This window comes from Nothobranchius furzeri, chromosome 10, assembly GCF_043380555.1.
Source record: "Nothobranchius furzeri strain GRZ-AD chromosome 10, NfurGRZ-RIMD1, whole genome shotgun sequence".
Lineage (NCBI taxonomy): Eukaryota > Metazoa > Chordata > Actinopteri > Cyprinodontiformes > Nothobranchiidae > Nothobranchius > Nothobranchius furzeri.
Window position 1 is genome coordinate 37,388,415 of NC_091750.1, and position 27,705 is coordinate 37,416,119.

Below are 27,705 nucleotides of genomic sequence, written 5' to 3' on the forward strand. Positions count from 1 at the left end.
TCAGTCTTTGACGGACTGTCCCGTCATGAACTCTGACCTTTAACCTAACGGAGCCTTTAGAATCTCAGACGTGTACTATAGTTGTCAGCGTCGACGTCCACTCCTGAAAATCAGCAGCTATCAGAAATTTTTTCAACTTTCTCCCTAGTCTGTAAATGACCTTTGACCCCTCCCAGGCACAGCCGCTTTACCTCCTCTTGTTGACACACGCCTGTATGCTCCGGAGCTGGTGAAGACCAGGTGCTAGTCTGATCAGAAGCTTTTGTGTGTTACATTCTTAATCGCTGGTTCTGGTCGGTTATCGGTCAGAGTGAGTTTTACGAGCTGCAACAGAAACTCTGCTGATAAAGAGAAAGAACGGAGCGCCGTCCTCCCCCTCAGGATAAGTCAGGTCAAACCTTTGTTACGTTAAACATGCAGCGTTTACTGACCTATAGGTTGGTTCGTTTTAGGGCTCGTGAACAATGAAGAGACTGAAATGACTAAATGTAAACATTTATTAAAACTAGATTTCTAAAATAAATAAATGTTTGTTTACTAAAGCAGAAGTGCATTAATGTGCTGAGGCTGCAACGCCACCTGCTGTCAGACCTGATCAGCTGTAGCCGTTTGAGACACAAACACAACGTGGACGAAGGAAACCTCAGCACTGTAAAAGTCGGAGTGTCCCTGAACGCATCATCGGGATGAAAAAACCACAGGGATTAGAGTTTATTTTGTCTTTCAGATGAAACTCAAGACTGGTGATTTATGTGATGGTGGGAGGGGGTTCCCGACCCATCCAACAGTGTCTTGTTGCCTCTATTCGATGAAGCACCTTCACGGTATTTTGTCCCTCATGGTCTCCTGTATCTGTCTGTTCAGCTCAGCGATGATCCGGTCCTCGTTGGTGTAGACGCCCGTCCTCAGCAGCGTATCTCTCTCCTCCAGCAGACGACTCAGGTGTTCCTCAGCGCTCTCGTTTAGAGCTGAGCCGTGGGCGTGGTCAGGTGGAGAAGGGGCGGGGCCTGAGCTTTCTTCCTGCTTTTTTAACCTGTAAGTAAAGAAGGTTAGACTTTAACTGAACTGTTCTCTCATAGTGATGAGGCGAGACCAAGAACCCTCATGACAACAGTTAACCTGACCGGCCAGACGCCTCCTCTGTTCAATTCTGCACTGAGAAAGAGTCTGGAAACTGTCTTATTCAAATAGCCCCACCCCCTGAGAATTCTAACCGAGCCAATCAGCGCTGAGCAGCGTATATCACACACCACAGTTTGTCATAAACAGGGCGTCTGAAGCGGAGTTCGCTGCGGCTCTTTGTTCTAAATGACTTGGACATCTTTAAAACAACAAGTAGAAACGCTGAAAGCCTTTCTGCTAAAGAAAGATGTTTGTGCCGTCGCCAGACGTATTTTCTTGCTACAGTGCTGTGCGGTACAGTCAGCATTTCCGTCCTTTTTCTGATTGGTTATTTTTGAGCTGGATAGCCCCGCCTCCCTGCCGTTGAGTAACAGGATGGGTTTTGTAGACCAGGAGGGAACCCTGGGGTACAGGGAGCCTAAGTCCCCTCTCTTTCCGGTCGGCTCATGGGTCCCCAGAAGAACGAATAAACAGATGCAAGTCAACGGGGCTAAAAGAGGTATTTACTTTTAATCTGCTTTGCCTCACGCGCTGGATCACACACAGGTACTGCAGTTTAAATGAAAAGTAATGATGTGTGTGTCGAACACGCCAGTCACGTACTTAAAGATTTATCAGCATGCCTACACACCAGATGTCGGTACGCCGCATATGTAACACCACTACTCCCCTAGCATAGGTGCTACTCACCACATGACCAGTTACGGTGGTTCTTTCCTTCAGGAGGAAGGATTTCTAGTTTGCTGAACTTACAGCCATTATCCCCGTTTTGGAGACGTCACTTCGGTAATGCACATTTGTAGTCCTGGACTTGTTTTAACAAAAACCTAAAATAACGTTTCCCCTCGTTCGTTCTTGGTATCAAAATGTCTCTCTGAAATCCATGGCACAAAACAAGCTGAACTAGAAAATAGCGTTTTTAGCCCCGTTGACTTGCATTCGTTTATTCGTTCTTCTGGGAACCGCTGGTCTAGAGGACTTAAGGTTGGTTTATGCTTGACGCTTCCGCGAGGTCTGCACGGGCGAAATTGCATCATTTTAACAACCACGCCTCTCCACCGCGCCTCTGCATGGACCAAAATTTCCGCACCTCGCACCTAGGAAATTTTCTAACCACGCAGATGGTCAGGCGCAGAAAAACATGGCGGACTGGCAAGAACTAGTATGGCAGAGGTTTGTAAATACAGACATTTGTATGATTCAGCTCTCAAACATCGCCGTGATCAACATGTTGTTAATAATTCTTGGAGAGAAATAGCTCGCACTGTTGGAAAAGACGAGGACGCTGTTAAAAAAATGCTGGAATGCCATGTTGTACACAACAGTCATTTTTACTTCTACTATGGTGTAGTGTTGGAGCTCCATGCTGCCCCCTACAGTTTGGGAGAATATTGTCTCACCGCAGAGCCAAGCCGCGTGAACCATAAACGCTGCAAGTTGTGAAGCGCGTTCCATCCGCGAGCCGCATCACCAAGCGGGAAGTAAATGAGTCAAGCATAAACCAAGCTTTAGGCTCCCTGTGGAGACTAATGGGCCATTTCCATCTGTACCGAGTCGGCCCGGGCCGGGTAGCCCCAGTCGGCCCCAGCCTGGCCCGGTTGATTCCACACATCCTTGCCTTGAGCCCATGTGGGCTGATTCTACCCACCAATCAGAGGCTTGCTCTAATGGAAGGTGTGAATTTGCTGTCAGCAGTGGGTGTGTTGGCCCCGGTCGGCTTGAAGCAGACCCCCTCGAGAAGAGGGCTGAGAATGAGCCTTGGTTGGCCCGGAAAAATACCAGGCCACCCAGATCTGTAAACAACCTACGCTACCCGGCCCGGGCCGACCCGGTACAGATGGGAATGGCCCATAACAAGTGGGGGGTGGCTGCCTTGAATAGGTGCTACATGGTCCAACTCCATCTGCACATCTGGTGCCAGGGCAGCCCAGGTCAGATGTCCATCACATGTTAGTGGTTTCTTTGCTCCAACACACCTTTGAAGCAGAGAAACCACTAAAACATGCTGGGTAGTGGCAGCTGTTCTGCATCTCCATGAATTAAAACCAGGTGTGTTGGAGCAGAGAAACAATTGGACATCACAGTCCTTTTGCTCACCTGTTCAGTTCATTCCTGATGCTGTCCAGCTCCTTCAGGTCCTGTCGGACCACCTCCTTCTCCTCTGTTGCTAGGTAACGCAGCCTCATGGCCTCCAGTTCTGCCTGCTGCTTCTTCAGACACACCATGGCGTTCTCGTGCTCGCGCTGCAGACATAGATCACGATCAGACAGGTTTATTCACTCAGACAGCTGGGCCTTCTGGAGGCTCGGCCCCAAGCTGGAACAAATTCATTACATCAGACCTGAGATGATTTAAAAACAAAACCTCTGACCTCTCCGCTGAAACGTTGCGTTTGAGGCCAAAGAGCTGTTTTTACTCTAAGAGCGCAGCTCCATGATAAAAATGTAGCGACCTACAGCAGTGGTGTGAGAACAGACAGAAAACTTCATAAAAACGTCCTCAAGTCCTATTTCTCTCTCAGCCGTTTGGCCCGATGTTACCAAAAACGCTGATCTGACTCTCCTAACTCAGGAGGACAAAAACAACATGGTGTCAAAACTTTCCCCCACCCCATCGTAACACGAAAGCCAACAGATCTAATAAACGTTTTTCTCTACTTTCATCTCTTCTGCTGTTTTTATTTAATAACACTCACCTACCCAGGAAATGCAACCGTAAAAGCTGAGATCGGTGCTGCGTTCGCAGGCCCAGCGTTAAAACGTCAAAACTCTTTACTCTCTCTGAACCAACTCGGTTTAAAACTCCTGCAGAATCAGGAATGATCAACGTGACACCTGGGAGGGCGTTGGAAATAAAGATTTGGTACATTTATAGTCTGAGGAGGTTCTGATGGGACTCAGCTAAACTTTCAGGTCCCTGTAATAAAAACGTTGCTGCTAAAGTCTCGTCTGATCACGATGACGCGCCCTACCATCGACGTTCCAAGATGACCCGTTTAAACGGAGCCTCGGGAGCTTTTATGGGATTCAGCCTGATAATAAAACTCTGAAAAGTCTCTTTTAGGGGAAACAAATGAAAGCAATAATAAAATCTGACCCAAATGCTAGTTAGTCTCCTGGGGGGGGGGGGGGGGGGGGGGTCTGGTGACACGCAGCAGAACTCCAGCCGGCCCGGTCTGGATGGGAAAACCAACATTTTGTCCCGACTTTCACACGGCTGAGCAGCACCTCGCAGTACTAACACAGAGAGGAGTGGGGGTGTTGACTCAGGCCCGGTTCTGTGGCCCGTTTGCCGTCTGCCTTACAGGCTGTTTTAAGGATAATTACTAGAAAAACAAACAGGCCGAACATTTCCTCTGGTGTCGGCTGCCAAAGACAACCTGGGTCAGAGTCCCAGGACAATCGGGACGGGGTGATACCGGGCCTCAGGCTTTAGTCTGAATAAACAGTCTGTTTGGGAGACACAGAACTGGACCGGACCACCGATCTGAGGAGATCCAACCTGCAGCTGCATGACATAATAAATATTAAATCAGAGCTATGATGCTTGTGGCTGATCTATGTGAAGATGCAGCATTTGGGATTTTCATTAGCTGTCAGTTATAATAAATACGTCTGTGTGTCAGAAATCTAATACTCATAAATAACCGTGTCCCTAGGGATGTGAGAAAATGTCGATTATGGCAATATATCGTGATATTCCCTAGCGATATTATATCGATATTCAAAAGCTGTGTATCGAAAATATCAACATCGCAATATATTGTGATATTTCTTTCTTGCAAAAATGTATCGATATTCAAGTCGTGCATCTAATTTTTGGAAGAATTTACATGGAAACATTTGTGTATTTTCATTTCTTGTGGTGCAATTCAAACGCTGACCACTAGTTGGCAGCAGTGTGCAATGGGTTTTGTTTCTACCATTGAAATGCAAATCCCTCTGTTACGGTTAAACATGTTAAGTATCAGTTTGGACTGTTTATTGAATTTTCCTATAATAAATTTAGTCTAAAAAATCGCCAAAATCGTCTGACTGAATGTATCGCAATATATCGTGATATATTGCATCGTCTCCCCTGTATCGTAATACGTATTGTATCGCCAGAATTTCACCAATACGCATCCCTACGTGTCACGATATTCTACTTTTATGACCGGCACCTGTAAGTAGTGTACAGCAGGGCCGGCAAGAAGCACGTTTTAGTGGTTTCTCTGCTCCTGCACACCTGATTCAGTGGTTGAAGCAGCAGCAGCGTTAAAACTAAACCATGCTGGATGAGTAGCACTGACGGCTAACAACAACCCTAAATGACGCTCGAGAAGGTGACGCCTGATTCAACTCTGGATGTGACTCGGATCCTGAAAACGGGCCTATTTATTTATCAGAACCTGTAAACAAAAACATGACCACATCTGTAAACTTCTAATCTGGTCCTCGCTGCGGGACGCATAATTAACTACAACAATTCCCCCAAATAAAATCAATAATCTTTTCGGTTTAAACTTTTCCTGAATGGCAGTAATAATGATGTCATAACCAGAATGAACGCAAGAAGCCAAAGGGATGCCAGGTCTAACCGGTTTACCGACCGTATCAAGTACGCTTCTGCCTAAAAACAGCGACTCAGCGTTTATCCTGAGAAGTCGTCTAGCGGTAAACCTCCTGATGAGCAGCAGAAACAAACCTTTTAGGAATGTGACCTGTTGGCTTGCCGTAGTCAGAGTGCTGGAGCTCAAATATTACGGTAAATATGAACATGTTACTTTATAATCTAATTTTTCTGAAGCAAAGTTTAGACATCAGATATTCCTGCCCCCTAGGTCGGCCTGCCGGTGACCTTTGACCCCTAAAGGTGACGTTTATCACTATTTGTTGGTCTAAGACATCCAGCAAAGCAACTTTCTGGAGAACGACTCAGACTCTGACCCGACTGGGTCAACGCCGTCCACACTGGGGATCGGGAATATTCTAGGAATGACCAGTGGGAACCAGCCCAGACTCTTCTGGGACCAGTTAACTCAAGACTGCATGTTTCAAATTCTGTCTGACAGATTTCAGCAAACGGAGCAGAACCACCGGACTTTAAGGAGTAAATAACACTGTTGGTGAAAAAATATGATCCGATTCCAAATCCAAATCAGATTCCTAGTTTAAAAAAGGAAATTCTCACTTCCCTTTCTTGCAAACAGAAAATATTTTCAAAAACTTGCTTTTATTTTAATCACCCTTTCTGGGAGTTGAGCTGAATTCATGTTCCAGCTGAATTCCTGCTCGTAAAACCAGATCATCATTTTAAATGTCTGCAAGCTTCCTTAGAAAATAATGAAAAATGAGGAGCTACAAATATTTTGTGGAGATAAAAAACGCATTTGTCTAAAAACCTCCACCAATAACACAACTCTGTCTGAAACCAACAGTCGGACCCTCCGGTTGTCGGTCTCACCGAGCCGCCGCACCTCCCTGGGTCCTCCACTCATCACACACTCACGTACTCCGCACCAGAACACCACTGGTGGGAGAGGTTCTCCGCTCAACATGGCAGCAGAAGGTTTGGATGCTTCTACATCTTTCTGCTAAAATCGTCTCAACGTTAGGGCGGAGCTTTAGAGGGACAAACGTTCATGTGGGTCACTTTGGCTAAAGTATTAAAATATGTTTAGAGACCTTACTTTGAACTAAGAAAGCCCAGACTTACCGTACTGACCCGAATCGGAGACGAGGGTTTTTCCATAGAAAATAATTTTTTACTCATTTACCGCCATCGACGATTAAAGTCGTCATTTGCATTTTTTTTTTACTGTGTGGGCGAGAACAAACATCTCAGCTCTAAAGCCGATCTTCATCCACATACGTCACACGTCACGTGATCAGGAAGCAGAACATCCATGTGTCAGGAGATCGTTTTGGGCCGCTGCTGTAAAAAAAGTGAGGCACGAACCGGAAAAGCGTCTGCCGATCACAATTCAACAACGGATTATGAAAGAACGGATAACGCTCGAAACGCACAGATTCTTCCTGATGCAAGAAGTGAGTCTCCGCTTTGTTTTGGTTGTTTTGGCGTTGACGTCATCCTAGCGTGCAACGTTCTGCGACTCTTAAAAAAACTGTAAAAACGGTGAAAAACGCTGGCAGCGACTTTGTTAAATGTGGGGTCGTCTTATAAACGAGGTCTAAGCATCACAAATGCTGATATTTGTCTGGGGTCATTACACGGCCGTAACAGCAGAGGGCGCCAGGCCGCGTGCCCTCTACTGGAGACGAGTTAGCAAGCTTCTACGGCAGAGTGATGGTGCTAATTTTAAGATGATGGTGGTCGTGGATGCATTGGATGGCAGTGAGGAAGACGTTGTGGGAGGAGCCAGCAGGTGCAGCGATCTGATGGTACACCAGGACCGCAGCAACATAAGCGAGTCAGTACAGCGAGGAAGAGGACGTCTGCGAATAAAAGCCTTCTGATTCACATGTCAGCAAAGTTCTGAAAGTTTGCATTAAAATTGTATTTTTCATCGGTATTTGTTCTCAAAAATTTAATAAGAACTGTTTATTTAAAAAGTGATTTTTTTTTTGTCTTTTCCTAAACATTAGTCCTGGAAGGGGGGGGGGGGTCGTCCTATGTTCGGGTCAGTGCGGTTAATCTTTCATTTTTCTCCCAGCTCTTAATCATTGATGAGAGGCTAACGGTAGCGCGGCTCCAGTCCGTGTCGGAATCGTCACCCGTGATCTGTGGTTCTGGTAAACGTGTCACTGCGAACCTCCTGAGGGGGCCCTCCCCTCCCCAGCTGACTGTGACATCATCACATTAGACCTACTGAAGACAGAGACTCAGAAGAACCACTTTAAGTTGTTGAAGGTGGAATGTTTCCAGTTAGTGTGACTCCTGAAGCAGGTGAAACGGCGACTACTCAGAAACGCTCCACAAAGCCTGGCCTCTACCATCCATCCTCTCTGATTAAAGCGTTAAACTGGAGCTCCTTGTTGCTCCAGTCGGGTCTTCTCTCTTCCTCCTTAATCTAAAGCGACCCGTGTGAACATTTCTGTTCCTACAAGAGCTTTTAAAAAGTCAGACATAGTTGATGTGGACCTCCCAGTTTAAAAGCCCCAAATTTAGCTCAGATCTTTAATCTTTTTGTCCCAATATTTTTACTCGCAGAAGAACAACTTCAGCTCCTTGTCCCAATATTTTGAATCCAGGAAGACGGCAGCGGAGCCTCTGATCCGACACCTCCGTCCTGTTTGGGTATTAACTCTCACCTCCCGGGTCGGAAAGCACATTATTCCTCAGACAAGAATTTTTATGATAGGACTTGAGCTAAACAGCGCGCCATGCGAGGCGCTGAGAGGAGCAAACCCAAACAAAGCGCTCGTGTAAACACCCGCCTGATGTTCTCTGAAACCAGAGGGCGACATGTGAACAGTTAGCGCCCGACTTACAATCCCAGAGATGATTAATGGGGGGGGGAGCTGCATAAATCACAGCAGTGTTTGCGTTGGGGGGGTAAAAGGAAACTTCAGGTATTAAATGGCTGTGAAATAAAAACCTAACAACTCAAATATTTCTCAGGTGAAACAATTCTTATAAAAATGCTCGAGGTGAAATCGTTGAAGGTCTCGTTTGAACCACACGGCTGCCGGTGTTTCAGGAACGCTGCCTGACACGAATCACCTTCATGAGCTGAATCAACCTGAGCAGCTCCACACCTGTCCAGGTAATGATTAACATCTGCCCGTTATTATCCAAGGCATCAGGACTAGTTGGACAGATTAAAGGTTTAAGGACAGAAGACAACACGGAGTTGTCTCTACACCGGTCGGACGTCTTCAGCAGGTCAGTGACCGACATCCTAAAAGATCAGAGGCTCGGATCGTTTTATGCAACGAGGTTCTGATAAAGAACACAATTCGGTCAGCGATCAGAAACACGCACACGCCTGTTGGGCGGTACTGGGTTATGGTGGCCCCTGGTTAAGGTGGTAATGGTTTAAGGCAGTACCTGTTTGAAGCGAGCGAGCTCCTTTAAGGCGCGACCCCACTGCTGTTTGTAGTGAAGCTTTGACTTGGTGGTGGACTCCAGCTTCCTCTCTAGTTCCACCTTAAACAACCAGAGAAATAAAAACCTGTTATTCCTGTAAAATAACAAAACTAAGTCACTCCAAATCATCTTTTTTTTTTGCTGATAAACTATATAAATGAGTGTCTGATTGTGCTGCAAACAAATGTAGTCAATAATTTGGCACTTTAGTGACATTGTGACATCATAATCAACCATCTAACATCATAGTGTACCTCTTAGCCAATAGCGGTGGCAGATTTAAATTCAAATGCAGCGCAGAGTTTTTACCTGACAATGGCGCATCACTGACAGTTTTAGTCAGAATATTTAAATTTTAACAAAGATGCACTAAAGTGCCAAATTATTGACTACATTTGTTTGCAGCACAATCAGACACTCATTTATATAGTTTATCAGCAAAAAAAAGTGGATTTGGGGCTGACTTGTGCTTTAAGTTTGACCTTTTACTGAAGAGTATTGCATTCAGCCACAGAACAAGTTTCTGAATTAAGGTAATTTTTACAGTAAAAATTAAACTGCAGATAATTGGTATTGTTGACTGTCTCGTTTGTTGAGTCTACTTCACTGACTGTTTTGGGATTGAGACGCTTTGTATTTCTTTCAGGTACAACGGTTCTGATAAACATCTAACTTGCATCACACCACCTACACATCACACTCCATCATATCTCATTATTCATATCTTGTCATGTATAATCATGAGTTTAGAAAAGAATAAAACTCCTTTTAACTTTATATACCCGATTCTGTCTGAATTAATACGAAGTGTGTTTATGGTCCCTAAAGAAGAAGAAGAAAATATTTCTATAGCGCCTCTCAAGATAAAAATCACACCTGAACAAGTAAAAGTAACTATAATCTAGGTTGATATTTCTTATTTGTAACGTGATGAAGGAGCTATTCCTCAAGGTTATTTAACCTCTTTCCACAGATGCCTCTGACACAGTGCTAGAGTGCATGAGACAGCCTCAAGGTCATGCATTTGCTTCTAAACTGTTTACTTTCCAGCAAAAGAAGAAAGAAGATTAAGACTCTTTTCTTTTAATAAATCAAATTTATGGATCCGTGACTGAGCTCTCACTGAGGGTATGTGTGGATGCGACAAATATGGCGTCTCATGTGTTTATGACTACAAGTCTCAAACTCTGATCAGTTAGACGCAAAACATCATCCCACTCAGACTTGCTTCTCCGGATACGAGGGTTCTGAATGACACTCGTTCACACACACCATCCATCTCACACCTCATTCAAACAGAACATCCATCATTAGAGAGTTAGTCTTGTTAAATTGTTTAAAATTATTTAGTAATAAATCATCTTAAAGATTAGGATAGAATATAGGAATGTTTCTACGAACGTTTGGTAAACGAGAGTTTCACACGGCGTCTCAACCCCCAAACAACGTTTGAGCTCCTCTTTCAGTTAATAATGCCACAGAGCATCATCATAGCGAGATTATTTTATTATTTTCTGTAAAAATTATCTCGTTAATTCAGAAAAACAAAGATTTTTTTATTTTGTGGCTGAATGCTATACACTTCTGTAAAAAATGATTACAATTTCAGCTTTTTTTCCTGCAGTTCAGCATTTAAAGTTTTTATTAAGACGATATTCTAAAGTGAACGGTTCGGTCAGCATAGTGAGCTGAAGCATAGCTGACGGTTAAAACAGGTTTTATTTTTCACTAAATACTTTAACCCAAACTTCACAACGTGAAGGAAAAACCCGAGGCAGCCGGATGTTTAGGACCTTGAGATAATTAACGTTTTCTAAACCCTGTAAACTCTTGTATAATCTGTAATCTGAGGTAATCTGGTGCCTACCTTCTCCAGCCTCATCAGGTTGATGTCTGACTGCAGTCTGAACTCGGGTCGCAGGTTCTGCTGTTCTCGGTAGAGCTGAAACTCTCTCTCCAGCTGTTTGTAACGGGCCTCCCCGTCCGCCGTCTGAGCGACAGAAACAGACTTCATCATGTGACACCAGCTGGTTAAATACGCGGCTCCTTTGAAGACCACTTACATACAGGGTTTCTGCAGGTTTAAGGGGGCCAAAATTAAGACTTTAAGACCTTTTTTAAGACCACTTTGACCAAATTTATGATATAATTTCCAGCTATTGCCTGGAACCGCTGCTAACCACGTCGCGAACGTGGGATTAGCCATTCAGTTACCATTAAACTTGCACTTCCCCATGGCGCAAGCTCCCACTAGCTTAACCAGCTAATGTGCTCATCTAAAAAAAGCCCCCTTTCACAACCAACTGAATGTGTACGGTTCCGCTTACGCCAATGTCATACAAATAAAATGCAGAACACTAACTAGAAATTCATGAAAACTTTATAGAAATAAAATAATCTTGTTTATTGGGTCTTTAGTAATTTAAGACCTTTGGAAACTTTAAGGATTATTTGTCATTTTTAAGGATTTTAAGGCCTTAAATTTGGAAAAGCTAATTTAAGACTTTTTAAGGACCCGCGGATACCCTGTATATAAAAATGTAATACCTATTTCAGAGCCCTACCGGCAAAAAAAATTAAAATAAAATTTATCTTTTATTATATTTTGCGAAAACACTCGGTAGAACAGCAGCAGAGCGGTTTGAGCTTTCGCAGAAAGCGTAGCCATGGTAACGGATAACGCGTTTAAAACATAACAGCATCAGTAGGGCTGGGTACCAGGAGATAGTACTTCATACTACTACCTTAACGATACTTTTGTTGAAATCTACATTTTTTTATTTTAGGAGAACAAACTAGAGGTTTTGCTTGTATTTTTATTTTATTATACTTTATTTCAGCAAACATTAAAGGCACAACATGTATAAAATAGCTTCATTAATGCAGTAACAACCTGGTGAACGGCATTTATAAAGCTGGTGAACAGCAGCCGAGCTGGTTTTCTGTCCCGTTTCTGCCTTCATCAGCCTCCATCCTCAGACTCCTGCAGTGATTTGGGAGGTGATGGAGATCAGAGACTTTCCACGTCTCAGCTCTCCAGATGAGGCGCTGCACGGCCAGGTGTTTAAACTGCTGCTATTCCTGATTTTTGCTGCACTAATCTTCTCGCTGGTGTTGCATTTAGCTGCTGCTTACTTTAGCAACACGCACTCAAACATTTGAGTTTATTTTTTAGCATCAATGATCCCGAGTCATGTTATGAATGGAGGAGACAACACTTAGATTTGTTGTTGAAATGAGACGCGTCTCCTCCGCTCATAGCGTGACTCGGGATCAGTCATGTGACCCGCGGTGGCACATTGGGTACCTACTGAATGTTTCCACTCCGTCCCAAAGAGGTCCAGAGTTCTGGCACCCAGCCATAAGCGTCAGTCACCCTTTCTCGTGGTCTGCTGGAGGTCTGTGTTGTTTACCGTTTCGTTTCACTGCTGGAGCGCGGGACCTGAACACGTCACGTGTTCAGAGTATTTTGACCCGAGGCTGTGCTGCGTTCTCATGTATGGGTTCTGCCTCTCTTTAATGATGCAACATTATTTAATAAAAACGATGGTGGTTGGTAAATGAAACTTTAGAGGACACATTTTAAGACCCACTGGTCAAAATTCAATGCTTTTAAGACTTTTTAAGACCCTGCAGGAACCCTGTAAATAGGCCCCGCCCCCTCCCTACCTGCTGCAGCAGCCGTTCTCGCTCCTGCTCCATCAGTTGGACCTTTTCTCTCTCCAGCGCCACCCGGTGGTCACACTCCCGCTGTAGCCTCCTGCTCTGCTCCTGCACCTCCTTCTGGGTGAGCTCGTGTTCGGATCGCAGCTCCCGCTGCAGCCGCTGAGTCTGAGCGTAGAGCAAAACCTCAGAAAGCCGCCAGGAAAACGCCGAAGAAACGGGATACGTATCAAAACGGTTTCTTTGAGAAGCTCGGAGACGACCGATAGTTCAGTTTCTTTTTGGAGAATTCATGATTCTAAAGACCAAAACTCAGTTTTTACTCGTTTGATAGAAAAGATTTAATCTCTAGATTGAAACCGACTGATGACAGAAACAAACTCATGTTTAAATATTTTCTCTAGAAACATTTAGGTTAATTGTTTTTTATTAAGATCATTTTTTATTTAAAACCTATAAGAATGTTTCTATCAGGCAAATTTAATGTGATCAAAGCATAAATTGCTTTTTTTTTTTTTAAATAAAATTATTTTACAAAACCAAAATCTGGGTGTTGGACCTAAAAAATGAAGACAAACAATATTTATTACCATTATTAATCATTACAACAGTTTAAGAGTCAGAAACAACACGATCCTAATCCTGTTTTATTTATCTAAAAGTGATTTAATGTTATTTAATTCAAATCTGATTTAAATTCATGTAAACCCGCTGAATCCATTTTAATTTATGTATTTTAGAAACAAACTAGTTTAAATATCTTTTATGGTTTAACATTAGTCATTATATGTTGATTATTTGTTATTATTATTGGATTTTTTTTCCTTGTTTGAACTGACTGCACGCTTGGCTTTGACCACACGGTGGCGCTGCAGCCTAGGAGTAAAGCTTCCGCTGGTTTAGCAGCAGATGAAGCTTCAGCTGACCTCTGACTCGGTTCTAACTGCTGGTATAAAGTCCTGAAACCACCATCATCATCATCATCATCATCGGGAGGACCTGACCTGCAGCTCGGCCTCTGACATCTGCTTCTCTCTCCTCTCCAGATCAACCAGAGTCTTCTGCAGCTTCTCCTCCAGCCGGCTAAGCTCCACCTCCTACAGACACAAACGGGCAGCGGATGAAGACGCTGGAGGACCAGACGTGATGTTTCCGTTCAGCTGAAGGGAAAACTCTCCACCTTCTTCTTGAGCAGAGCTTCCCTCTCTGCGTACCTCTTCTTCCACTCTTCTGCCAGCGCCTGCATGTGCCTCAGCTCCTTCCTCCTCAGCTGAAACACAAACCGTCGTTAGGCTCTGACCCGGGTCCGAGGACCCACCGGCGTTCTGGTCAGAACTTTAATCAGAACTTTCATGATTGAGCCTAGCTGCTGTTGGAGCTTCTACCTGATCATCAAACAGGTCCTCCTGCTCCTCCTTCCACATCTCCAGCTCCAGGGCGGCGCGGTACTCCAGGGTCTCTCTGGTGCCGATGGGGCCCGGCGGACCCTGAGGGGACGCTGCGGGGTGGGAGGCCGGTGGCGGAGCGGCTGGAGGTTCATTCTGATGTTAAACACAAGCGTGAGAGATAAAGTCTGCTTTACAGCCGGACATGACAAAGTTTCCTCATCTTCCCGGTTAAATAATGAAAATATAAAAAATTTTAACAGGATTGGACTTCCTGTGGCGCTCCACCAGGTGAACACACCTGTACCCACCTGTAAGGACTCAGACAGGACGACCTCTTTAGCTCTGACGAAGCCGAGGTCCTCCAGCGTCGCCACGTAGCTCAGCTCCGCCACTTTCTCTGCTGGACTGAAGGACGAAGAGGCAGCCATTAAACCCTCATCATCATCATCATCATCAGCCAGTGGTCCCTACCTCTGTGGCTGGACCACGGGGATCCGGTCCTGATGGATCTGCTTCCAGCTCTGCTCTCCGGTGGATCCAACGGTTCTGGTTCTGTCTGAGTTCAGCAGGTGAGACAGGTGGATGGAGGCTCGTCCAATCAGCTGATCCCTGCTGGTGGAGCCTCGGTGCCAGAGCTCCACCGTCAGAGGAACTCTGGAACACAAAGAGCAGAAACACACTGCATTAACACACACACACACACACACACACACACACACACACACACACACACACACACACACACACACACACACACACACACACACACACACACACACACACACACACACACACACACACACACACACACACACACACACAGGTGTTCCTACCTCAGGAAGGTGTCCTGCAGCTGATGCGGCAGGGCAGCGAAGTCGAAGGCGCAGTAGGACTGAGGCAGCGACACCTCCATGTTCCTCTGCAGCTCCACAGGAGGGTTGGTCATGATGGGAGCCGCGCTGCCAAAGAACCGGTAGGAATACCTGAAACAAAGATGGCGTAAAAACCCAAATTAGCCAAATCCTGGTTTGGTTTTACAGATCCGACGTGTCGCAGGTGAGGCGCTTCACCTGAGCGTAGCGGCGATGGAGTGAGTTAAGCTGAGCTTCCCCAGGCTGCGGAGGTCCAGGGAGAAGCAGTAGTGATGGGCGGAGGAGGGGATTGCCACCTTGGGAGCAGAAACACTGATGGAGGATGCTCCTCCTGCTGCTATGACCTCAGGCTGACCAGGCAGAGGAGCAGGAACCTCCACATCTGCAGCTGAAGCTGGACTCCAGAACAACACACCCTCAACCAAAACATTCTGGAAGGTTCAAACTGCTCGCCTGAAAGCGCTGAAGCTCACCTGCTGCTCCCGTTGGCTCTTTGTGGAACTCTAGCTCCTCTAGAAGACTCTCAGCTTCGCTCTCAGTGTGAGAGGAAGGAGGAGGAAGAGGAGCAGGTGGAGGAGGATGGTCTGAAGGTTTCTGGACTGGAGAGGAGCTCTGAGGTCCCGGCTCAGCTGGAGCTCTGGTCCGGTCTTTATTCACCACAGAGGGCTGGAAAGACACGAGATGGTTCAGACGTCCATCAGGAGTTCTCCAGATGTTCTGAAGGTCTTTCTAAGTTCTTCTTTAGCTGTTTTTAAACTTTTGTATCTTGACGACAAAGGATCAAATCTGACCACGGGTTACCTGCGGTGCCTCCTCCCTCCTCAGAGAAACAGCCACTCCGATGGTTGGCTGCAGGTCGGCGGGCAGAGCTGGCAGCTTCGCACGTTTGGGAGTGAGAAGAACGAAGGCTCCTTCCACCGTCGCTGCCTTGTTCTCCAGATCACCAGAAACAGCAGCCAGAGTGGAGAGGGAAACGTCTGTGCTGCCTAGAGAGTGATCCCCACAGCAGAGATGGATCTGAGGAGCGACGAGGACATCAGACGCACGAAGAGACACGACGAGTCTCTACGTCACGCTAACTCACCTGTAGGCTGGGCTGCTGGGACAGGAAGGTCTGGAGGACCGGTTTGCTGCTGCGGATGCGGACGGAGGCGCGCTCTGGCTCAAAGTCTGGACCCAGAAGGTTGTGAAAAGGCTCGCTGGTGATGTCATTCCCCAGTAGGGAGTAGTAGAAGAAGAAGCCAGACTGCTCTGAGGAAAGTTTCTTGGTGCTGGGAATCAGCTGCAGCAACAGTAACTCGTTAAGGGTAAGAGGAAGTTCTGCTAATTAAAGAGTAAGTCACCCCACAACCAACTTTTTTCCTGATAAACTACATAAATGTGTGTCTAATCGTGCTGCAGACACGTGTAGTCAATAGTTTTGCACTTTAGTGCATCTTAGTTAAAATTTTAATTTTCTGACTAAAACTCGTGCCGTTGTCAGGTAAAAACTCTGCACTGCATTAGAATTTAAATCTGCCATCGCTATTGGCTAAGAGGTACCCTAGAATGTTAGCTGGTACCATATGGTGTCACAATGTCGTGAGCCTGTGTGTGTGTGTGTGTGTGTGTGTGTGTGTGTGTGTGTGTTTTTAGCGGCTCCGCCCTCTCGGTCTGCTAGGCAACAGCATTTGTTGCATTTTTCAAACAGGAAGTGGGTGCGGAGTAATACTCTGGTAGGGAGTGACTTGCTCTTTAAATCTTTATCAAGTCAAACTAGAGCCCACAATAACCCAGTTCCACCGTTTTACCACCAAAACATTTTTACAGGGAGGAAAATTACAGAAACAGAAAACATTTTAGGGATTATTTAATTCAGCTCAGATTTACTTTCAGCTGTTAGAATTTTTCGTCGTCGTCTTCCTCCGCTTATCCGGGTCCGGGTCGCGGGGGCAGCATCCCAACTAGGGAGCTCCAGACCGTCCTCTCCCCGGCCACCTCCACCAGCTCCTCCGGCAGGACTCCAAGGCGTTCCCGGACCAGATTGGAGATGTAACCTCTCCAACGTGTCCTGGGTCGACCCGGGGGCCTCCTGCCGGCAGGACATGCCCGAAACACCTCCCCAGGGAGGCGTCCAGGAGGCATCCTGACCAGATGCCCAAACCACCTCAACTGACTCCTTTCGATCCGGAGGAGCAGCGGTTCTACTCCGAGTCCCTCCCGAATGTCCGAGCTCCTCACCCTATCTCTAAGGCTGAGCCCGGCCACCCTACGGAGGAAACTCATTTCGGCCGCTTGTATCCGCGATCTCGTTCTTTCGGTCATTACCCAAAGCTCATGACCATAGGTGAGGATTGGGACGTAGATCGACCGGTAAATCGAGAGCCTGGCTTTCTGGCTCAGCTCCCTCTTCACCACGACAGATCGGCTCAGCGTCCGCATCGCTGCAGACGCCGAACCGATCCGCCTGTCGATCTCCCGATCCCTCCTACCCTCACTCGTGAACAAGACCCCGAGATACTTAAACTCCTCCACTTGAGGTAGGACCTCTCTCCCGACCCGGAGTTGGCAAGCCACCCTTTTCCGGTCGAGAACCATGGTCTCAGATTTGGAGGTGCTGATCCTCATCCCAGCCGCTTCACACTCGGCCGCGAACCTACCCAGCAGGAGCTGAAGGTCAGAGCTGGATGAAGCTAGGAGGACCACATCATCCGCAAAAAGCAGAGACGAGATTCTCCTGCCACCAGACTCGACACACTCCACACCACGGCTGCACCTAGGAACTCTGTCCATAAAGGTAATGAACAGAACCGGTGACAAAGGGCAGCCCTGGCGGAGTCCAACCCTCACCGGGAACAGGTCCGACTTACTACCGGCTATGCGGACCAAACTCACGCTCCTCTGGTAAAGGGACTGAATGGCCCTCAACAGAAAGCCACCCACCCCATACTCCTGGAGCGTCCCCCACAGGGTGCCCCTGGGGACACGGTCATAAGCCTTCTCCATATCCACAAAACACATGTGGATTGGTTGGGCAAACTCCCATGCCCCCTCCATCACCCTTGCAAGAGTATAGAGCTGGCCCAATTTTTTGTTTCATAAAATAATTTTTTTCCATCCATCAGATTTTCTCGGTTATAAACGATTCCAACAGAAAGAGAAACACCAACACATCAAACTGGACTCCAGATGTTTCCGAATGCTCAAACAGTTGTATTAATCCAGCCCCTGGTAACCGCGGCAACGCCTGAGTAACGTTTACCTGTTCTAGTCGGGTAGCGAAGGCGACGGTGACAGACAGGACAAACATGTCCGTGCAGAGACCCGCTGGCCCCACCTGGTGGTAACCCTGATCTGGGATCAGAACGGCCTCCAGCTTGTCAGGAAGCAGATCCGTTACCGAAGCAGAACCTGCAGGAAAAGACAGCAATCCAGAGCATCGCTGTAGAAACGGGACAGACTGAAACAAGCAGGACCAGAACAGAGGAGCGGACCTCGCCGAGGGGGGGCTTTCCTGGCTTTAAAGCCCTCAGGAGAGGCTTCAGAGGCCTTGGAGTCGTTCTCCAGCATCACGCCGATGAGGAGAGCGGGTTTCTGTTTGGTGTATTTACTGCTCAGGAGTGGGTACCAACGAGGCTCCTGAGAATCACAACTTCCATCAAAACGGTTTCTAAAAACACCCGATTCTCCTCCAGACCGACGCTTTACCTGTCTGACTTCCTGAACCTCCCTGAGGTCCAGGATGATGTAGCCGACACCCTCCCTCTTGTTGCTGATGGAGTCGATGACAAAACACTGGAGCTTGATGGGAGTTCGATGCAGCCTGAAAGGACGAAGGCGTCAGTTTAGAAACGTTCTCAGTCTGGCAAAAAGACCTAAAAACACGGGTTCCTGTGGAGGTTTTAACAAATACAAATTAAACGTACGACATCTACACGGGCTGTAGCAGAAGCTAAATGACTGTGCTCTGCAGGTTCCCATTTACAGGATGGCCCGCCAGGCTGGCAATCAAAAACTTATTATTCAACCAAATTACAGAAGAATCCACGTCATCCCATCGGAAAACAGGAATTCAAGCAAAAGTCTACAAATTTGATTTCTAAAATATGAGAAATTATCAAATATGTTTTAAATGAAACATTTGAGTTTTCAAATGATGAAAGAGCATCTGTTGGTTCAACATTTCCATCCGTGTCATACATCAACTTTTTGTAAACCAGCTCTGTTTTTTACGCAGAAGTATTATTTGACCAATCAAATGCAGTCCTTCTGACATGTGGCCAATCAGATGGTTCCGTTCACGTAATACGCCCGCCCCCTACGTAGACCCTTTTGGAAAGCAACACCCGAACTGAGTTTGCGGCGCTGTTCCCTTGTTCGTCATGCTGGCTCAGAGCAACGAACGCACTTTGTGCTGAGGTTTCTGGATTCAGCGCTGCTTTCAAACGTGAACGTGAGTCCGCTCGGTGTCGTTAATCATTTTTACCGGGCTGACTCCGACACGTGCCGGTGAACCAACCTACCTCCATGTCGCTAGTGTTAGCCCCAGGCTCCGGTTAGCTTCCAGCTAAGAGGCTACAACAGTCTCCTCCCAGTCCCACCCTGCTAAAGAGGGCCTGGAAAAGTTCCCCCACACATCAAAGTGATTTTTCCTTTATGAGCTTTTATAACCTTGTTAATCAGGATAGTTGATTTGCTGCTGCACATAAACTGTCAGTCAGAAGCTCTGCTAGCCGCTTATCTTAGTTCAATTTGATAGCTTATCAGAATCATAGTTGCAGTTTCATCATCTGAGCTGCTTTTTAAGATCTAGGTAAACTTGTTCAATTTGAAGTTAAAAACAAACGTTTTCACATATTTTCCATGTAGTTTTTTGCCAGTTCCTCTTCTGAAAGGTAGACAATTGTTTTTTCTCTTTCCCTCAGAAAATCTTAATATTCTCTAAGTTTGGCCCAGCACAGTTCACTTCCCCAATTGCAGCAACAGCCTTATATCATAACCACATAAGTGGAGAAAATGCTCAGTAGCAATGAGAGAATTTGCTGTTGCATTTAAGTGATGTTAACTATTATTTAACATTTAAACTTATTTTCTGATATTTTTATTTATTCTAAAAACCCTGGTAAGGGATGTTTTTCTGTATTTGGAGCATCAGAAAAAGTTTTATGGTGGAGGTGATGCTTTAAAGTCACTGAGAAACTGCATGCATGCAGTTTGTTGTTTTGCTGCTAATACAGTAGCAGGTGCAGCTGCTAATACAGTAGCAGGTGCGGCTGCTAATACAGTAGCAGGTGCGGCTGCTAATACAGTAGCAGGTGCGGCTGCTAATACAGTAGCAGGTGCAGCTGCTAATACAGTAGCAGGTGCAGCTGCTAATACAGTAGCAGGTGCAGCTGCTAATGCAGTAGCAGGTACAGCTGCTAATACAGTAGCAGGTGCAGCTGCTAATGCAGTAGCAGGTGCAGCTGCTAATACAGTAGCAGGTGCAGCTGCTAATACAGTAGCAGGTGCAGCTGCTAATACAGTAGCAGGTGCAGCTGCTAATACAGTAGCAGGTGCAGCTGCTAATACAGTAGCAGGTGCAGCTGCTAATACAGTAGCAGGTGCAGCTGCATATTTTTGCAATAAAAATGTTATGTTGTAATGGAATTCATGCATTCGTTTTTGTTTGCTTTGAACACAGAGCAGACGTCACACGCCAGACAACATCAACACTGCATACTTTAGTATTTGTTCATTTATCGCAAATAATATCGATATCGCAATATTAAGCACTGTTATCGAATATCGCAGGTTTTCCTAATATCGTGCAGCCCTAGTTGCAGGTAAATAAAACCTTTCAGTGTTTTAACAAGAACTAAAAGATGGAATTAGAATTTCAACACAGCAAGAACACACCAAAGATGTTTCAATAATAACCTTTCATCTACAGCATAAATCCACTTTCTGTTTGGCCTTCCAGAACCAGAAGGTTCTGTTCAGCGCGTGTTGACATTCCATGAAGACCAAACATTCAAACAATCATTCTCTCCCAAGGTTCCAACACCCTCTGCATGAATGCCAGACGTCAACATTCTTCACTCTGAACAAGTAAAAGTTTCTGTGACTTTTACAACTCATAAGATTACAATAATCATATGTGATGAATGAACAAGATGTTTAAATGAAATGTTTGAATAATCTGTGCTTAAACCAATAAATCTGAATTTGAATGTTGTTCTTACAATGATCCATTTATCTCACAAATCACTGTTTGATTTAACAAGTTACTCATTATCTACACTCATACACATTACAATAAGATACTCATTAAGGTTAAAACCATCTTTGTATCTGAAGGAAGGCGTGGCTTTCTGAAGGATGTTTTGGTAAAGCCTTCCAGACATGTGTAACGGAACGCAATGACTGTTTTTCCCTTTCTCTGCACAGGACTAGTCTGCATGAGAGATGGTCTCAAGGTCTCATGCATTCCTTCTAACCTGCTTATTTTCAGCCCAACAGAAGAATGAAGAATGAACTCTTTTCTTTTAATTAATCAAAGAACTCTATTTTAATAAAGCTAATCCATCAGTGTTAGTCAATAAATAAGATGGGACCGATCAGTGAAATCAAAATATTAATTACTTTATTATGATCCTATAGAATATAATAAGTAATATGACTTTAAGTGTTCCAACAGGACTCATTTCACGTAGCGTTAAAAGACACGACACATTACTTTCACTGATCCAATCAGAATCTTACAGATCTGACGGAGGCGTGGTTCTGATGGTGTTTGGTAATTTTCATTCGACAATAAACCATAACATCCGAAGTATAGAACTATGCCACGTCATCTCTAACGCCAGTTCAAAGCGTTCCAGAGAAAGTGACGGAGTGGCCAATCCCGATCTTAACTCTTTAACCGAAAGAACAAACGACAAGCTGAAAAATTTGTCGCTATACCAACTGCGGCAACAGTTCCTTTCAGAATAAAAGCTTATCTATCAAGACCCAGGCTTGGGTCTCACCAGACGCCAACAAACTGTCGTGTACCCGGAAGTAACTCAAAGACGGGTCTGATCGGAGCCGCAGCTTTTCCTACCGGCTCGGTTCCAGAGAGGGTCAAGCTAAGACCTCGATATTCCTGATCTACAGAGGACTTCCCGAAGGGTAGGTAGACCGACATAATGGTGTCTCATGTGTTTATGGACCTCCTAACCAAAGCTTAATGCGAAGACATCACCTTCAGTTCCCGTCAGAACCAATCGCTACTTCGGATTTGCTGGTTCTGATTTAACATCACACGTCATCCATCCACCGTCTCGTCCACTTAAGTTACACCATATATTTAGTGCTTAAAGTCAGTCTAGTTTAATTTGTTAGTAATAAATTTCTTAACTTTTAAACTCGACTCTCTCTCTTCTGTTGTCTGTGAGTGAATACGAAGCTGTTAACTAATCCCTGCAATAAAAAGATCCAATCTTCTGGTTTAAATAACTCACAGATCCGTAAGGTGGATTTCATATTTCCTATGGAATCCCACGCCTTATGGCTCATTAAATGACACGTAATCTGATTTGCCAGAATATGCCAGAAAATATTTATAATGAGTTTATTAAGAACAGGAATTACTTCCCGATTAATTCAGTTTCCAGCTGACTTCCGGTTCGGCCAAATCGGGAATGAGGCCTCTTTTGAAACCATCTCCTTTGACCTTAAGTCAAAACCTTTCTGCGACGCTGCGAGCGATCACAGACACAAAAGCTCTTTTCAGAGCTACTTCAACTCTCAGGCATCCACCTTGGACACCTAACCTGCAGACCCCGGATTGCATCTCATGTCCAGGGAAGCTGAACTCAGAGGAAACTACTAATCTCCGAGTATGGTGGTTTCGATGTCCGGTGACCTCACCACTCTGACCGCAACCCTCCGGACCGCCGGTGTCGGTACAGGATCTGCTCGGGTGCAAGATCGGCTCGGGGTCCGTCGACTGCCGATGACGTCTAAGTAGTTGATTGGCTGAACATGAACCTTACGGAATTACGTAATCACGTTACGTTGTTATCACGTTACGTTGGTCCAGGCAAATCTTTCTATTGGAAAGATGGACAACTTTTACAAAGAAATCCATCATTACCTCTTTGAAAATACACTTTTAGCATAGAGCTGCATGTATATTAGGGCTGAACGATTAACTGCATGTGCAATTAAATTGCGATGTGACAAAAGGAGATTTTCTAATCTCAAAGGCTTCAATTTGGCAGCGAGTGGTTAGCGCAATGCTAATATACATGGAAAAACCCATAGGAATGCTAATGCTAATATCGCCGATTACATTATTACAAATTATGAATTAGAAACGTGCCAAATGATTACATTTGGAGTCTTATAGAAAGTAAAAATACCATCAATCAAATAAGTACAGACAGGTATTTTAGTAAAGCCAGGAGATTTTCTAATCTCAAAGGCTTCAATTTGGCAGCGAGTGGTTAGCGCAATGCTAATATACATGGAAAAACCCATAGGAATGCTAATATCGCCGATTACATTATTGCAAATTATGAATTAGAAACGTGCCAAATGATTACATTTGGAGTCTTATAGAAAGTAAAAATACCATCAATCAAATAAGTACAGACAGGTATTTTAGTAAAGCCAGGAGATTTTCTAATCTCAAAGGCTTCAATTTGGCAGCGAGTGGTTAGCGCAATGCTAATATACATGGAAAAACCCATAGGAATGCTAATGCTAATATCGCCGATTACATTATTGCAAATTATGAATTACAAACGTGCCAAATGATTACATTTGGAGTCTAATAGAAAGTAAAAATACCATCATTCAAATAAGTACAGACAGGTTTTTTAGTAAAGCCAGAAAACTTTTAACTCCAGAGTTTTGGCTAGCAGCTACAGTCTATGACAAGACGTCAAAAACTCTAAACACAAAATACTTAAATAAACGGGACACACTTCTTTCCTGCAAATACAATTTCACAGGTGTTGCTAATACCTATGATTCTTCAAGCCAAGGGATGTGCTCAAAGAGGAGTTCAACATTATGAATAAGATATATAAGATATAGTGTTTTATTTTACAAATACCATTATAAACACAAACTTATGTCTTAAGAAACATTATTTTAATAACGAAAGTGCTAAATTCTTTCCAACAGTATAGATGTGTAGTGCATTTTGTCCGAGTCGGTTTGCCGTACTTTGACGTCATCGGCAGTTGAAGGACCCCGAGCCGATCTTGCACCCGAGCAGATCTTGTACCGACACCGGGAGCAACTCATACCAGGGTATCGTAAGCCTGCATACTGGAGTCTGATGAGGTTTATAAATAAACAACTCTCAAGTTATAAACAACAACAAATTCTTTTACAACCAGATTTCACAATTTCTCTCAGATACAAAGAACGGTTGCTACAACATCTAGCTTCCATCACAACGTCTCACATCCACCACACCACATCTTATTATTCATATCTTGGTAAATGGTAAATGGCCTGTATTTGATATAGCGCCTTCTAGAGTCCTGGAACCCCCCAAGGCGCTTTACAACACAATCAGTCATTCACCCATTCACACACTGGTGGGGATGAGCTACGATGTAGCCACAGCTGCCCTCGGGTGCACTGACAGAGGCGAGGCTGCCGAGCACTGGCGCCACCGGTCCCTCCGACCACCACCAGCAGGCAACGTGGGTTAAGTGTCTTGCCCAAGGACACAACGACAGCGACAGACTGAGCGGGGCTCGAACCTGCAACCTTCCGATTACAGGATGAGCACTTAACTCCTGTGCCACCCGTCACCCCCATATCTTTTCATGTATAAATTATTAGTTTAGAAAAAAGAATTAAATTAATTTTATAAACTATATACTGACTCTGGATTAATACGAAGTGTGTTTATGATCCCTAAAGAAGCAAAGAACCCTAGAATCTTCTGATTAAACATTCAAAGATCAATCAGTTAGATATTTCATATTTATATGGAATATTGCATCTTATTGGTCATAATTAATATGTATTAATTGCTACACCTTCATGAGGAAAACAGCTGATGTTGGTTGCTTCCAGCATCCCTATAAAGACACTGAGTTCAGGTTTAAGGAGCTGCAGACCTGTGATGGTGCAGCCTCTTACGTTCCAGCTCCCAGGCCAGCTCAGTGCAGAACTGCGGCTGCTCTCGGTGCGCCACCGGGTCGGTGGCCAGCTGCTCGCCATCGAAGCTCGCCTGAACCACCACGCTGCGCTGGGGACTCTTTGGGAAGTTGCGACCTAAAAAGGGACAAAATATTGAGTTTCTATCACACCACACAGCAGCTTATGAGCTCTTTTCTCTCCATCAATCGTTTCTAATCAGTTAATCAAAAAAATGTGAATAAAAAAGGCAGAAGTACAAAACTGTAGACGAAGTTAAAAAGTTTGTCAACTCACAGCTGATCTAAGGAACTTCAAATCAACCCACATCTTACCTGTGATGAAGACATCTAGGATGTGGAGCAGGACCTAAATGACCCCGATGACCCTCTGGAGGATCAGTTCATCTGTTAACTAGTTCGCGTTAATAAAATTAATTTCAGGTTAAAGCTAAACCGTTTCTCTCCACTTTTCTCCTTAAACTGAACAAACTCATCAGTGAAACTAATCATTTCATCTCCGTGGTTACCCGGATGTCACGAGCTGCAGCTCAGCCGCACCGGTGAGTTTTTTTAATGTGAGAAAACACGTCAGTTGTCTAATGTCTTGTTTTACTGAGCTAAAGCTCCAAAACACGGAGCAAACATTTTTATTACCTCAGTGTTTTATTATTTATATTTGCCACCTTAGCCAAAATGACTATTTAAATATAAAACTTCCCCAGCAGACACTTGAACCTGAATAACTCAGGTGTGTTAATGACGGGCTGCATTCCCCTCACGGGAAGTTGCGTTAGAGGCGGAACGCAGCCCGTCACTAACACACCTGCAAGTTTACCTCGTTTAGACCAAAACTGTGATTAACTTTACAAAAACAATTCAACGACCAACAATTAAGAAAAACGTTCACTCGAAGCGTTTAACATGCTGAAACTCAAGATTCAAACCCCCCTAACACAACAACACTCTAGAAAACTGCTCTTAACAGCTGACACACAAAAAAAATCGAAGGCTAACGCCGAGCAGCTATCCGCCTTCAGAAGCTGAAATTCGGACGCAAACACCGAAAGTCCCGCTGTTTATCCCGTAAAAACTCACCTTCCAGAATCGAAACAACGATAAGAAGTTGGTCTGATTTCCCGCTCATGCTGACATTTGAGCTTCAAAGTAAAACTTCCAGCCAAACAAAGACTTGGTGTTTTTAACTGTTAACAGTAGTGACTGGAGGAGAGCTGTCCGTTAGCGACGCTTTGGCGCCACCCATTTTGGTTTTGTTCAAACCGGAAGAGACGCTGGAGCCTCACGAGCGCCTCTGCTGGCCGGAGGTGGAACAGCAACGCAGTTAAATATATGGGGGAAATGGGTTGGGGAATAAAAAAGCAAAACAAAAACCAAATGAAATACACAGATTATGCACCTCACATCTAGATGAGGGTAAATGTGATTCAAGTTGAGGAATTAAATAAGAAAAAAAGTTGAAATTATTTCCTTTTTCCATATTGTCTTATTTTATGTATTAGGAATATGGAAGAGTACATGTGAAAATTTATGTTACCTGTTTTTTAATTGTTTGAGATAAAAAAAATTCAAAACAAATTTTTCAGCTCCTAAAGTAACGTAAAATAATCTTGGTCATCTTGAGAGCTACAACTGATCTAGTTTTAAACTGTTTTAGGGAAAATGTCAGTAAAAACAATTACAGGTTTAAAAGTATATTAAATTAAAAAAAATACAGTTAGCAATCAAGAACGACAATACAGCACCAACTGTTTGGGTGCATTTAGCCCTATTTTTATGGACTTTTTAGGTATTCAAAATGTCAAATGTAAAGGTGTTACAGTATTTGCCTGCTATTTTCTCTTCCATTAAAAATATTTAGGTTCAAGCGTTGAATCAACCTTTTACACAAAATCCTCTTAAATGTTTTTCTTTAATTCAAGCAGGACTTTCCTTAAAACTAAGTTCAAATAAAAAGTATGTATGGTTGATGGTTAAAACAAAGCAAAATGTTTTTAAAAACCCACCAACAAGCAGCAGCTATATATAAACATCCTTTAATCATGATTGCCAAACATAGGAATTAAGGCATATACAGTATAAAAAAAGCAACAGCGGGATTTATGTTGGAGCGGTTTCTGAGTGTTATTTACTGGACTCACCAGGTGGATGAGCTGAACAAACCAAGCAGCCTTTATAAGACAACACGGTGTCTCTCAGAAGTAGACAGAACTGTGTAAACAGAGTTCATAACACTATATTCAAGTAATAGAATGAGCACTGGCACTATGCAGGTACGGTGTTGCGTAGGTGAGGCAGAGCCGCGGATAGGTTCAGTCCAGCTTCGGGATGTTTGTGTAGCCGGGTCGGGTCAGGACAGCTCTGAACCAGCTTGTAGGGATAAAGTTAAGGAAAACTAAACGATTCTGAACTATATGCTCTATGAATTACACCTCACTGGGCTCGTTTCTCCGCTGTGTGTTCCAGTGGCGTGTCCAGAAATGGGGTGGCCCAGGTGAGGCACAA

General features: G+C 44.6%; 1 protein-coding gene across 1 annotated transcript; it reads right to left on the reverse strand.

Annotated features, from left to right (window-relative positions):
• Positions 1-696: 696 nt before the first annotated feature.
• On the reverse strand, positions 697-26,454 carry cep120 (centrosomal protein 120). The gene is made up of 20 exons (XM_015960304.3): positions 26,281-26,454; positions 25,165-25,321; positions 18,764-18,878; positions 18,550-18,694; positions 18,318-18,466; positions 16,161-16,358; positions 15,878-16,093; positions 15,550-15,742; positions 15,275-15,470; positions 15,038-15,187; positions 14,676-14,858; positions 14,513-14,609; positions 14,202-14,357; positions 13,997-14,086; positions 13,821-13,913; positions 12,823-12,984; positions 11,021-11,143; positions 9,115-9,213; positions 3,220-3,365; positions 697-1,033 (listed from the first exon to the last, which is right to left on the reverse strand). Exons 1-20 carry the CDS (start codon positions 26,327-26,329, stop codon positions 820-822), a joined length of 2,931 nt encoding a protein of 976 aa, XP_015815790.3. The 5' UTR covers positions 26,330-26,454; the 3' UTR covers positions 697-819.
• Between the last annotated feature and the right edge of the window lie 1,251 nt (positions 26,455-27,705).